Source organism: Trifolium pratense, linkage group LG4 (assembly GCF_020283565.1).
Source record: "Trifolium pratense cultivar HEN17-A07 linkage group LG4, ARS_RC_1.1, whole genome shotgun sequence".
Lineage (NCBI taxonomy): Eukaryota > Viridiplantae > Streptophyta > Magnoliopsida > Fabales > Fabaceae > Trifolium > Trifolium pratense.
In genome coordinates this window covers 17,020,254-17,032,484 of record NC_060062.1, presented here as the reverse complement: position 1 = coordinate 17,032,484, position 12,231 = coordinate 17,020,254, and the positions used below count along the sequence as shown (strand labels likewise).

The window sequence follows — 12,231 nt, the reverse complement described above, 5'->3', positions numbered from 1 at the left end:
AAGCTAAAACTCCTATTTATTTATTTTTATGAAGCGAACATAAGAGAATGAAAGAAAGAGTCTTAGAAAAAAAAAAAAAACAACGCACCGAAATCTCAGAATGCTGCACCGTTCAATTCATTCAAACAAATTATACCTAAAAAAATTTTATTCATCCTAATCTTTCTCTTTTATTCTTCTTCCTCTTTTTTCTCTCTTCAATTCAACAATTCCAATTTCATCACATTCCCCTTTTTTTCAATTCTCAAATTCGATTTCCAATTCCAACAATCTTAGTTTCTTCACATTGCGGTGAATTTCCTTTTGATTCATAGTTGATTATTGATTAACGTGTGATTTGGTGGAAAGAAGGATTAACAATCGTTTTATTTTGGAATGGCTTTTGCTTGTGGTGGAAGTTAGTTAGTGTTGTTGAATTTGTTGATTTTCATTTGCATGTGTTTGTGTAAAAATATGAATAATAATAATAATAATAATAATCAGGTTGGTGGTGGTGGTGGAAATGGAGAAGTGAATAATAATAAGATACTTTATATAGTTGTTATTGATGATGTTGAGAAGAAAATCAAAGATAAAGGAAAAGAATCGTTTCGTTATACGCGTTCTGTATTGCAGAGTACTCTGCAACTTATGGGATGCAAAGCTAGACACGCATTCAAGGTATTCTTTTTTTATATATTTTTTATTTTTATATTTTGTCTCTATTGATTATGAAAACCATTGCTGTTTGTTGTTGATGATTTCAGATTTTTTATTTTTATTTTATTTTTATAAATTTTGATTTGAGGTTTTTACCTTGTTTTTAGTGTGGGTTTGATTTGAGATTTATGCTCGTTTTGATTGATTTATTGTTGAGTTTATGAAAAATAACTTACTTAAATAAACAAATTTTTCCCCGATGAAAAATTGCGTTTTTTTTTTTTTCTTCATAAACTACCTTGACAAACTTACTAAAATAATGCATAAAAACTTATTAACTCATTTATTTGTATAACTTGTTTTGCATAAACTTTAAAAAGAAACATTGGATGGATAAATTTTTAACCTTCCGGCTCTCTAGGGAATTGTCTAATCCAGAATTAGACAGAGTAAAGTCTGGCTAAGAATTGATCCACTAATCAGGAAACGAACTCGGTTAATTTGATGGAATTTTAGGCGGTTAAAATCTATTTGAGTTTTGAGGTTCTGGGTTTTAGACTTTTAGGGACTGTATAGTGTAGTGGTAATTTTGAGTACTTTTTTTGGTGGGGCTGGCTCTTTGTTACCTAAATGACCCGGTTTGACCTGGTTGTTTTTTGTTTAGTTTTGTTGTTATTTCATATTCTTCTGGGTCAGTATTTCGTCGTCAACGTATTTGTTTTATGTCGTTTTTGTATTTTTGTTTTATTTTGACTGAGTTGTATTATGCCTGCTAGTCTTATTGCCCCCTTTAATGGTTGAATGGGTTTGGTATACGTTTAAATTCAACGTTTTATGTTATTCTGTTTTTATTTAATTATAATAATCAAATGTTCTAGTCAAAGATGATGCATTTAAAGTGAACTATTGTGCTTAAATCGTAATCTATCTTGTTAGATTACTACATGAATCAGTTTCATTGAGGATTTACAATGGAATTTATGAAATTTTGGATTTGAACATAAGTTACAGTTTGAGCAAAATAATGAACAGTTATGCCAACCCTAGTTGGCCCCTTGATTCACTTTAATGAAATAATGGATTGTAGTGGATTATTTTTATTTGGTTTTTTTTTTTAAAGAAAGGAAATTTATGTTGATTGGGAAATCTATGATCCTTGATAAGAATTTTAATGAGGCACGGTAGGACATAGATACGACATGGACATTAGATTTGTCTACTTCTGCAATTAAAAGATGAGATATTGTAAGTGCACTAGATAAGACTAGTTATTGCGGCGGGCATGATGAAATAGGAATGGTATTGCTTGGCTTTAATTATTGTTGTAACTAACCAAAACCAACTACTTTTTGAACGCATTTTTGAAAGAAAAAAAAGTGGAATTGCTGTTTTGGATGCATGCTAGGGGTATTTAGTGATGGATACATGTTTAATTGTTGCTTTTTGAAACAATGATATTTTATGGTAACTAGCTTATGGCATTTTTTAATGGGTTCATGATTAACGGTGTTCATTTGAAGCGATGGATTTTCGGGTAATTTAGTTTATGGCATTTTTAATTGTCTTCGATTGAATAATGAGTAACGTCTCTCATATTTTACAGCAGAGTTCACATTAGACCCCCTTTAGAGTTCAACCTCATAGTAAGCATAAGTTTGAAGTTTTTGTACAAAATTATTCTGAATATGTTTTCTATTTTCATCTGATCAGATCAGCAAAAGAGTTTTCGAAAATACAAGGAGCGATAGTTCTACTGATAATTTGAAGCCTGAGGTAGCAGTTTCATCAGGTCTGAACGCACTCCAGGGAAATTGTGTGAACAAAGCAGACTTAGGAAACCAACCACCTTTGGGGAAACATAAAAGAACTAAGAGTATACCATTTGAGTTGTACAAAATGCGCACATCTGTATTTGTTCGGAGAGAAACATTTCTAGATATTGTGTGTGATGGTCTGGCCGAGTACAAGTATGTCGGTCCTAACCAGAGAGCAGACTTGATTCTAGCCTGCAGGTAACGCATTGTTTCATATCATTTATTGGGACTATATTAATCTAATAATCTGAATAGACGAGAGGAAAAAACATATTTCTGATTGTGATTGCAGCATATGGCTTTGATGTAATGGAACCTGTTAAGTTATTATATGAGTAGATTGGTCTTCCGTACGCATTTTCTTGATATAGCTTTTCCTGCTAATCATAGAAAAATAAATTGTGTACTGACCTTGTTCAGTTTTGGTATGAATTTATTGCCTAGAAAGAGTACTTCGAATTATTGGTCAAGGCTTATGGAAGACTAAGATATACTATTGCATGTTTTATTCTGATTTCAAAATATGCTCATGCTTAACATCTTCACTTAATTTCTGCTGCACTCACTGAATTTGACACCTATATATATGAAACAACAACTTTCTGGTTTTACAAGCAATCTGAGTACATGTTTCAGAAACCTAGAGGAGAATGATAGATCTCATATTTCAAAATGATTTGCATATTTGGTTCCAGTTACTAGGTTAAAACAACAACACTTCATGGTCGAACCTTTGTTTTTGTGCATACTTTCTTCTTTTACTTCTGATCTATTTCCATTCCAAAACTCTATTGACTAAACGTCTAATTTACCTTCATTATTGTTTTGGAAGAACTGTTTTGTATTTTTATCCAAGTCACCGAGCTTTTAATGTTAGATGCAGCATACAACATGTTGAAACGTGATATTTGTAACACCTAAACATTAAATACTTATAATTAGGAACATATTTTTGGGCACAACTTACACTCTTATATTCCTTGATTATTTTCTTTGGTTTCAGACTCCGTGAACGCAAGGAATCTGTGACTGTGCTGCTGTGTGGCACAAGTGGATGTGGCAAATCCACATTGTCTGCATTACTGGTATATTTCTTTACAGAAATATTTATTTGTTATACAAATACATATGTTCTAGTTTTTACTTATTTGTGGTAGGATATGAATGTGGTTAATTAATGAAGTTGAAATAAAATACAATTCTTGCAGTTCAATAATGAGTTCATTTATGTCTTCACTACAGGGTAGCAGATTGGGAATCACAACAGTAGTATCAACTGATTCTATCAGGCACATGATGAGAAGTTTTGCTAATGAGAAAGAAAACCCGTTGTTGTGGGCTTCTACCTACCATGCAGGCGAGTGTTTGGATCCTGTTGCTGTTGCAGAAGCAAAAGCCAAAAAGAAAGCAAAAAAGATGGCTGGTGTGTCGCAATCAATTACCAAGGATGAAGCAACCGATGGTCAAAATTCTAGTGCTGCATCAGAGATGGGTTCTGGTGCTGCTGAGCGTCCAAGTCCAAAACAAATGGCTATTGAAGGATATAAGGCACAGAGTGAGATGGTGATTGACAGTCTTGATAGGCTAATCACTGCTTGGGAAGAACGAAAAGAGTCTGTTGTTGTTGAGGGTGTTCACCTGAGCCTCAATTTCGTCGTATGTCAAATTTTGATCACTGCATCCTTAATTTTTTTTTTTCTAAAGAATGTTCGTGTATTTTTTCCATCACCTAACAATAACAACCTGAATAATCATGCAGATGGGGCTTATGAAGAAACATCCGTCGATTATACCATTCATGATATACATTACAAATGAGGAGAAGCATTTGGAAAGATTTGCTGTGCGTGCGAAATATATGACACTAGACCCAGCTAAAAACAAGTATGTGAAGTATATCCGAAACATCAGAACAATCCAGGATTATCTCTGTAAGCGTGCTGAAAAGCATTTAGTTCCCAAAATAAACAATACAAATGTTGACAAGAGTGTAGCAGCCATCCACGCAACTGTCTTCAGCTGCCTTAGAAGGCGTGAAATTGGGGAACCACTATATGATCCTGTTAGAAATACTGTCACAGTTATTTATGAGGAATACAGAAATCAATGTGCAGCCAATTCTTTGACCTCAAAAGGAATGTTTCAATTGATTCAGAGAAAAGGTTCTTCAAGGAGTCTGATGGCTCTAGTTAATGACGATGGTTCTGTGGCAAAGGCTTGGCCGGTCAATTTAGTTGATAGTAATGGGAAGCCGATATGGGGTGAAGGACCGGAAAATGGAATAGGACATCCAATGTATGGTCCCTTACGGATCAGTAAGGCAGAGCCTGTAAATCTTCAGTTTGGTTTTTATGGAATCAGTGCCTGGCCTACTGATGGTGGCACTAGTCGTGCGGGAAGTGTTGATGAGTCCAGAGCTGGTGGCACTAGTCGTGCGGGAAGTGTTGATGAGTCCAGAGCTGATGGGACTGATACCGGTAGTAGATATGTATCCTCTTGCTGTAGCTCACCTAGGATGTCAGATTGCCCCTCCAAGGAGGTAAATTTCAACATATGTGTGAAGTATTCTCTGTTCAACATGATAATTATTTATAGGCATGTTAATGTCAATTAGGAAAAATAACAAATACGAAAATAATCTGTCTTTTATTGATTTTTTCCTAATAAATAGCTCAAGGAAGATTTCTCGATTAATGCGTTGTTTGATGATTTTTTATCTTGTATGTTTAGCTTAAGGAAGACTTCTCGGTGCATGGTAGCGATGAAGAGATTGATGATCAACTAGATGTGGGCAGCGATGAGGATTTCAGTGACGACGGTGACAAAAGTGTCCATGATGAGGTATATTTTTTGTTTCATGTTGGTCAAATGGCTTACTTATCTGAAATGGCTGTATGTGATGAAGTTTGACCTATAGAAGAGTTTCGACTTGCTTTGCTGTTGCCCTTGCTACCTATGGTAATATGAATTGACAATATTCTTTTCCAATGAGTGAGTTGATGTCAAGCTATGTTTTGAGTAGTAACTCAAAGTAATAAAAAAGTGTCTGCGTCATGTCAGACACCAGACACGCTTTAATATGAAGTGTCAGTGCTACACTTAGTATTAATATGTTACTGATTTTTGGTTATTTTTTACTGCTTTGCAGGTTGGATCTGTTGATGAGGAATCAACAAAGTCTGATGAAGAGTACGACGATCTTGCAATGCAAGATGTAATGGAAAATGGTTATTGGTCCGAAGACGATGATTACGAGCTTAGGAGTAAGCTTGTTGAGGAGCTTGGAGCTAAACTCCATGGAAATAAGTACCATCAAAACCTTGATCAATTCCTTAGAACTAGAAGTGAACCGGTGCCTCTAGAAATGGCATCTCAAGAACCATTTTGCTCTTATTCTTCTTTACTTGTTGAAAAGAGCGAGAGGAAAGTAACATCAAATGGAAAAACCAAATTCAGAAAACGTTCTCTTAGTATTCCTGCATTAGGAAAGCATAGTTCTGCTATCAATGATCCAATCCTTTCTGGTACTCCTCAAAGGTAGCACAGGATATTACCTCTTTACTACAATTGTAACAACCAAACTGCTTTTGTTATTTTGGTAGCTTTTGATAAACTTTATTTTACAATGTCCCACATGTAAATACTAGTAAAGTGGCCAATTTGTTTTTCTTGTTAGATGTTAATATGAATATTATCCAAAAAAAATATTTTATAGTGTAAATGGTTTCTATTTTGGTTTGTTTTAATGGTTACATCACTTATACGCTATGATTTTACCTTTATTTGACGATGTTGTGTCTGGTTTACATTCAGTATACATACCATTGGTTTAGATCACTGATTTGAACTACTCATCATCTGTCACTGCACATTGGATGTTGCCATTGTAGAGAATTAGGTGCAGCTACAGAAATTCTATAGAAACTTGCATCCATATTGCATTTCCACCAACCTTCACTAGGATGTGGCCATTGTAGAGAATTAGGTTCAGCTACAGTACCAATGTATTGCTGCTGCACAACATTCACAGCACACCATTCTCTTAAGTAAATGCAAGGCACTCATAGCAATTCCTCTCGCCGACTCTTTAACTTCGTTCCACACCCAATTATTTCGATTATTCCAAATATACCACATTACTACAACAGTACCAGCAATTGTCTCCTCTTCATCTCTGTCGTACCTCATTCCACACTCTCTTACTGTCGACACAACCAAAAAATGCATGCCAATCTTCTTTGTCATCATTTGAACAAAGTGGACACAAAGTTGGACAAGGCACATATTGTTGACATAGTCGAACTCTTACCGGAAAACTCTCCAATGTAGGTGCTTCGTTTTCGGTGGTGCACTAATACACCAAAGACACTTCCAATCACCTTCAACCTTGTTGTTCAATCCCATGATTTTTCCTTCATTTATCGCCGAACTGAATAGTTTCCATTCCTTTCATCTTGCTACACAAGTTGGTCCTCCTTTACTTCTTCCAACAGAGGTGTTATTACTATAGTTGCTGCAACATTTGCTGAAAACATGGAATAAATCTTAGCCACATTCCATCTTTTCACACCCTGTAATAATAAATTTCTTACATTTAAATCATACATACTTTGTACTTGTGGAGCTTCCAATCTGAAGTTATCTTCCCCTCTTATCCATAGCTCCGACATAACCTCAATCTTACTACCGTCTCCAATCTTCCACCTCCAACTATTTAAAAGCACATCATGTGATTTCCAAATACTCCGCTATGCATAGCTAGGATTTACGAATAAAAGCTTATTAAAAGAATTAACATCTTCAACATTTTGTAGTCAACGTAATCTTCCTTTAGTAGGCTCTCTTTGGCAAGCACATTAAGCTAATTTATAGTTTATAAGTTAAAAGTTTTGTTTGGTAACCGTCTTTTTATCATGAATTTAACTCATTTTACTAACTTATAACTTATTTTTCAGACGCTATTTCAATTAACTTATGAGTTTATAATTTATAGCGTATTATTTTTTCTTCTACTTTTATCCTTATTATTTTAACTAAAAGTCTAAAACTCACATTTACCCTTTATGATTTATTTTAACTTAAAATAAAATAATTATGTTTTAAATGCTTAGAATACAAAACATCACACTATCTAAAAAAATAAATAATGTATCACTATATATAGAACGCAACCTTTCCCTTTTCTTCGTCAATTCCACGCTTGATCTCCTCCTTTCCCACTCTATTTTCATCGTTGCTTTATTTCACTTATTATTGTGGTGGATTTGTTTTTTGGGAAATAGACGTAATGACAAGTCATTTGAAACTCACACACGTAAAGTGGAGGGATTGAGGTTCGAACCCCGGTCATGGTGAATTTTAAGTATCTTAAATATTAATTTGGTATAAATGTTATTATAAATTAAAAATGTATTTTATACTATTTAGTTTGCAATTTAGCGCATTGCAATAACATGGAGTCAATATTTTTCAAGTATATAACAAGTTGGCTAGTGTATAAGTACATTTTGACTTTAAATATATATTATATTAAATAAAAATAAATTTAAAATAAAATTTCAGCATAGAAAAATTTCACTCATTTCGTATATTATGTTTGGTTTCAACGTATATAGTAACAGAGGCCAAATCTACCGTGGAAGAGCTTGTTAAGTCAGAAACTCTATCAAAAAATAGTAAAAAAAGAAAGGCGCCAAAAAGAAAATAGTAAAATTGAATTTATATAGAAACTCCAATATATACAAATAAATAAACTTGTATGTTAATTCACAAGTTATATATCTAATCTATATAAGAAAGTTGATTGTTCTGGAAAACTCTTAATTGCCCTAACTTAATATGCTGTCATGTGTCCAAAGTACGAGCAATTGATGTCCAAAATTTAACAAATTGAACTAAGATAGCAAGTAACCAAACCATTTTTTGAGCCAATTAAGCCATTTTGGCTTCACGTGAGTGAAAAAATCATATTTACACCAAGCCACATGCTTCTTTTAACCAAACTAGTTGAGATCAAAGGATAAACTTTTTTGTACCAAAGCCACATGCACCAAGCCACATGCTTCTCATATTTGCATCAAGCCACATGCACAAAGTCACCTATCACATCATAATTTTTTTGTTTCTCCCAACCTAACTTTTCATTCGAATTCAAATTATTTTCCCACTCTCATATTTCAATATATACACATTTGAAATTTCAATCACTTTCATTGCTCTACTTTCTCTCTGATTTTATTCTTACTTTCTTTCTAAATATTTAACTACATTTTCCTTAAACATATAATAATGTACTAAATAAATTAAACAATGGACAAAATATTCTACTAATAACAATATTTTTTTTTAAAAAAAAAACCCATCTTATACATGATAAGTTTTGACTGATATAAATTTCAAAATATCATATGAAACAAATTTTAATTGATAAAAATTTCAAAATAATTATCATACGTGAGACAAGTTCTAAATTATAAAAGTTTCAAAATAACTATTTTATATGGAATATATAAGTTCTAACTTATATAAATTTCAAACTAACTATCATATATAGAAAAAATTTAACTGATAAAAAATTCAAAATAATTATCATCTGTGAAACAAGGTATAACTAATAAAAATTTCAAAAAAGCTATTTTACACGGGATAAATTTTAAATGATATATAAATTTTAACTAACTATACGGGACAAATTATAACTGATAATAAATTCAAAATAATCATCATATGTGAGACAAGTTCTAATTAATAAAAATTTTAAAAAAACTATTTTACACGGGGTTAATTATAACTCATATATAAATTTTAACTATCATATAAAGGATAAATTATCGCTGATAAAAAATTCAAAATAATTATCATATGTGACACAAGTTCTTACTAATAAAAATTTAAAAAAACTATTTTACATGGGGTAAATTCGAACTGATATATAAATTTTAACTATCATATATATATATACGGGATAAATTATCACTGATAAAAAATGCAAAATAATTATCATATGTGAGACGAGTTCTTACAATTTACTAATAAAAATTTTAAAAAAACTATTTTACACGGGATAAATTTTAACTGATATATAAATATATTCTATGTAATTGTTTTTTTTAATTTAAACATTTATAATTGCAACCAATTTTGATTATCAATCTATAACTTTAAAATAATATCGTCGTAACATTACAACTCGTGCAATAGCACGATTCTATTACTAGTCACTGACAAAAATTGTATTTTTATAAGTTGTTTTCTCATTAAATATCTTGAAAACTTATAATAATACATAAAAACTTATTTATTTGTATAAACTATTTCTCATAAATTTAAAAATAAGCCAATTCAAACGTTCTCTGATCAAAATTTCACTAATAGCTTCTTCATACATGCTAAACTAAAGGAAAATTCTTATGTTTCTTGCAGTAATCGACATATTCATATATAGTTCCCCTCTACTTAGGAAAAATTTGAATGGAGAAAGATGCATGTGTGCCCAAATATCAATGCTAGGGGTTTCAGGATTACAACACATGCAATTGAAAGTGTACCCACCTTGCTTTCCATATATGTTTCACAGAAATCAATGTGTAAACTCATCAAACAAGTATGACATGATGTGAAGAATCTCATCAGAACAATATGTACCATGCATGAAATTTTTACAACACGGTCAAACAAAAAAGTAAGCTTGAAATTGAACAAGTATCAGTCTGATGTAATTCTTGAGTTGGTGTTTCTTGGTCAAGTCGTGATCTTGGCCACCCTAACCGCGTTCTGGGTTTTGGACACGGGGTCGACCTGACCACCCTAGCCGCTTGGTTGTTTTTCCAGGTTAATGTATATTTGGATTCGCAGTGAGTTTGATAAATATATACTTTATTTTATTAATATTTTAAAAATTTCACTTTCAATAAAATTACTCCTTTCATTTTTAAATAAAATATCGTGCAACAAAAAACAGAGTATTGGGCATACAACTTAAACGGATCCTTGATGATAGTTTAGATTTTAGACAATACTGAAGTAACCAAAGAGATTCCAATTCTGGTTTCCTCCACTTGCTTAAGAAGATACTCACTCCACGACCAACCAGACATTGGATGATGGAATCAATATATAGTAGTACGTAGTAGCATGTGATTATGTTCATTTTGGACTCAAAAATTACTACTTTCTCCGTCCCTAATTATAAGATCTTGTTTGACCATTGCACGTGCCCAATTTTGATCACTAACATATTTAATTGTCTATTAGTAAAAATTATAAAAATTTAATATTTTGAAAATATCATCAAAACGAATTGAACAAGATCTTATATTCTAATATTTACATTTCAATATTATTAAAAAAATATGGTCAAAACAAGGTAAATGAATAGTACAGTTTTGTCAAACAAGATCTTATAATTAAGGACAGAGGTAGTATAAGTTATCTAGATCCACATGCGCATAACATGTGGCTGAAAATTGGAATTAGGGAAAATTGTTTACAATTGCTACAGAAGATTTATTTATAATTTCAAAATTTAATAATACTAGTACTCTTGTATATAGTCTAGCACATACAGATGTACACTTAAAAAACATTGTATTATATGCATTTCAATTAAGGAAAATAGCTCATGCTATGTACAAAATTATTTGCTCTTCTTGAAAATGGTTTTTTTTTTTGTGTGTGTGTGTAAGTATCCTAACTCTCCTTGCTCCGAGCAAGGGAGTGGAATCCATTGTGTTAGCATTCACGGTGGTCTGTGTGGAGGTCGTACATGCATGACCGGTCAGGCTTCCGTTTTGATCATGGACGGTGCCTTTTTCTATTGTTTCTCATACAAATTAGGTGCTTTTAATTGTGTTCTTGGCGATGGTTGGTTTTTCGCCTCTGCCAGCACTAAAAGGTGGTTCATCTGTTTTGTATGGCTCAAAGCAACAATACAACTAAGTCGCACATCAGCAAAAACATTAGGTTTATATAGATCCTTTCGTTTATAAAATGTTTAAACTCCACTTTTCTAAGCAATACTAGACTTAATCTCACACTTGCCATATATAACAAGATCCTACCCTGCAAAGATCAAAACACCCTACTAACAATCTCATGCATCAGGATCACAAAGCTTTTTAATAGAAGTAAAGGGGCAGTTCCAGCTAAACATCCATGGTTAGGCCTGAATTCCATGAAAGAATTTTCTTCTACATATTTAGCTTTGTTAGTTACATTTTGAGTACTACCGCTACTTTTTTATTTCTTTTATTTTCTTTGTTTTGATCTTTAATATATTTTTTTTCCATTCGAAAAAGAATATATAAGAAACAGAGTTGATATATCATGAACAAAGCATGTGAGAAACGAGCATATGAACAAACATGTGAAAAATGGATGCAGGGATTCTATGAAAAACACAAGAAACTCCTTGAACATTGGTAATTAAATATATGTCTTCTTATGTATAGATTCAGTTTTGTTAGAATTCTATGTCATAAAACTTTGCCCAGAAAACACGTTTGAGGGATCCAATCCAATGGCTTCAAATAGGGGACCGCGCTAGCTGTAGTGGGTGCAACTGCTGCATAAGACTGCAATGTAAAAAGTAATTGTTCTCATGGGGTAACCAAAAAAAGAAGAGCACAAAAGAGTAATATTTTATGCATAGATAAACCCAAAAATTATTTTATCTTACTCTGTTTTGAGTTTGACAAAGTAAATTTAGAGAGTAAACCAAAAATAAATAAATAAATCAAACGTTAAAAATAAAGATCATGTTACGGGGTCATCCGGGTAG

The 12,231-nt window shown here is 32.3% G+C and overlaps 1 protein-coding gene across 1 annotated transcript; it reads left to right on the top strand.

Moving 5' to 3' along the window:
* LOC123919917 (P-loop NTPase domain-containing protein LPA1 homolog 2-like) lies at positions 1 to 6,174 on the top strand. Its single transcript, XM_045971953.1, has 7 exons — positions 1 to 660; positions 2,350 to 2,651; positions 3,457 to 3,538; positions 3,696 to 4,109; positions 4,213 to 4,992; positions 5,184 to 5,294; positions 5,602 to 6,174. Exons 1-7 carry the CDS (start codon positions 436 to 438, stop codon positions 5,992 to 5,994), a joined length of 2,307 nt encoding a protein of 768 aa, XP_045827909.1. The 5' UTR covers positions 1 to 435; the 3' UTR covers positions 5,995 to 6,174.
* Positions 6,175 to 12,231: the final 6,057 nt, after the last annotated feature.

Coding starts and splice junctions, on each gene's coding strand:
- LOC123919917 (XM_045971953.1), top strand. CDS start 436: ATGTGTTTGTGTAAAAATATGAATAATAATAATAATAATAATAATCAG. Junction 3,539..3,695: donor CCACATTGTCTGCATTACTG/GTATATTTCTTT, acceptor TCTTCACTACAG/GGTAGCAGATTGGGAATCAC. Junction 5,295..5,601: donor ACAAAAGTGTCCATGATGAG/GTATATTTTTTG, acceptor ACTGCTTTGCAG/GTTGGATCTGTTGATGAGGA.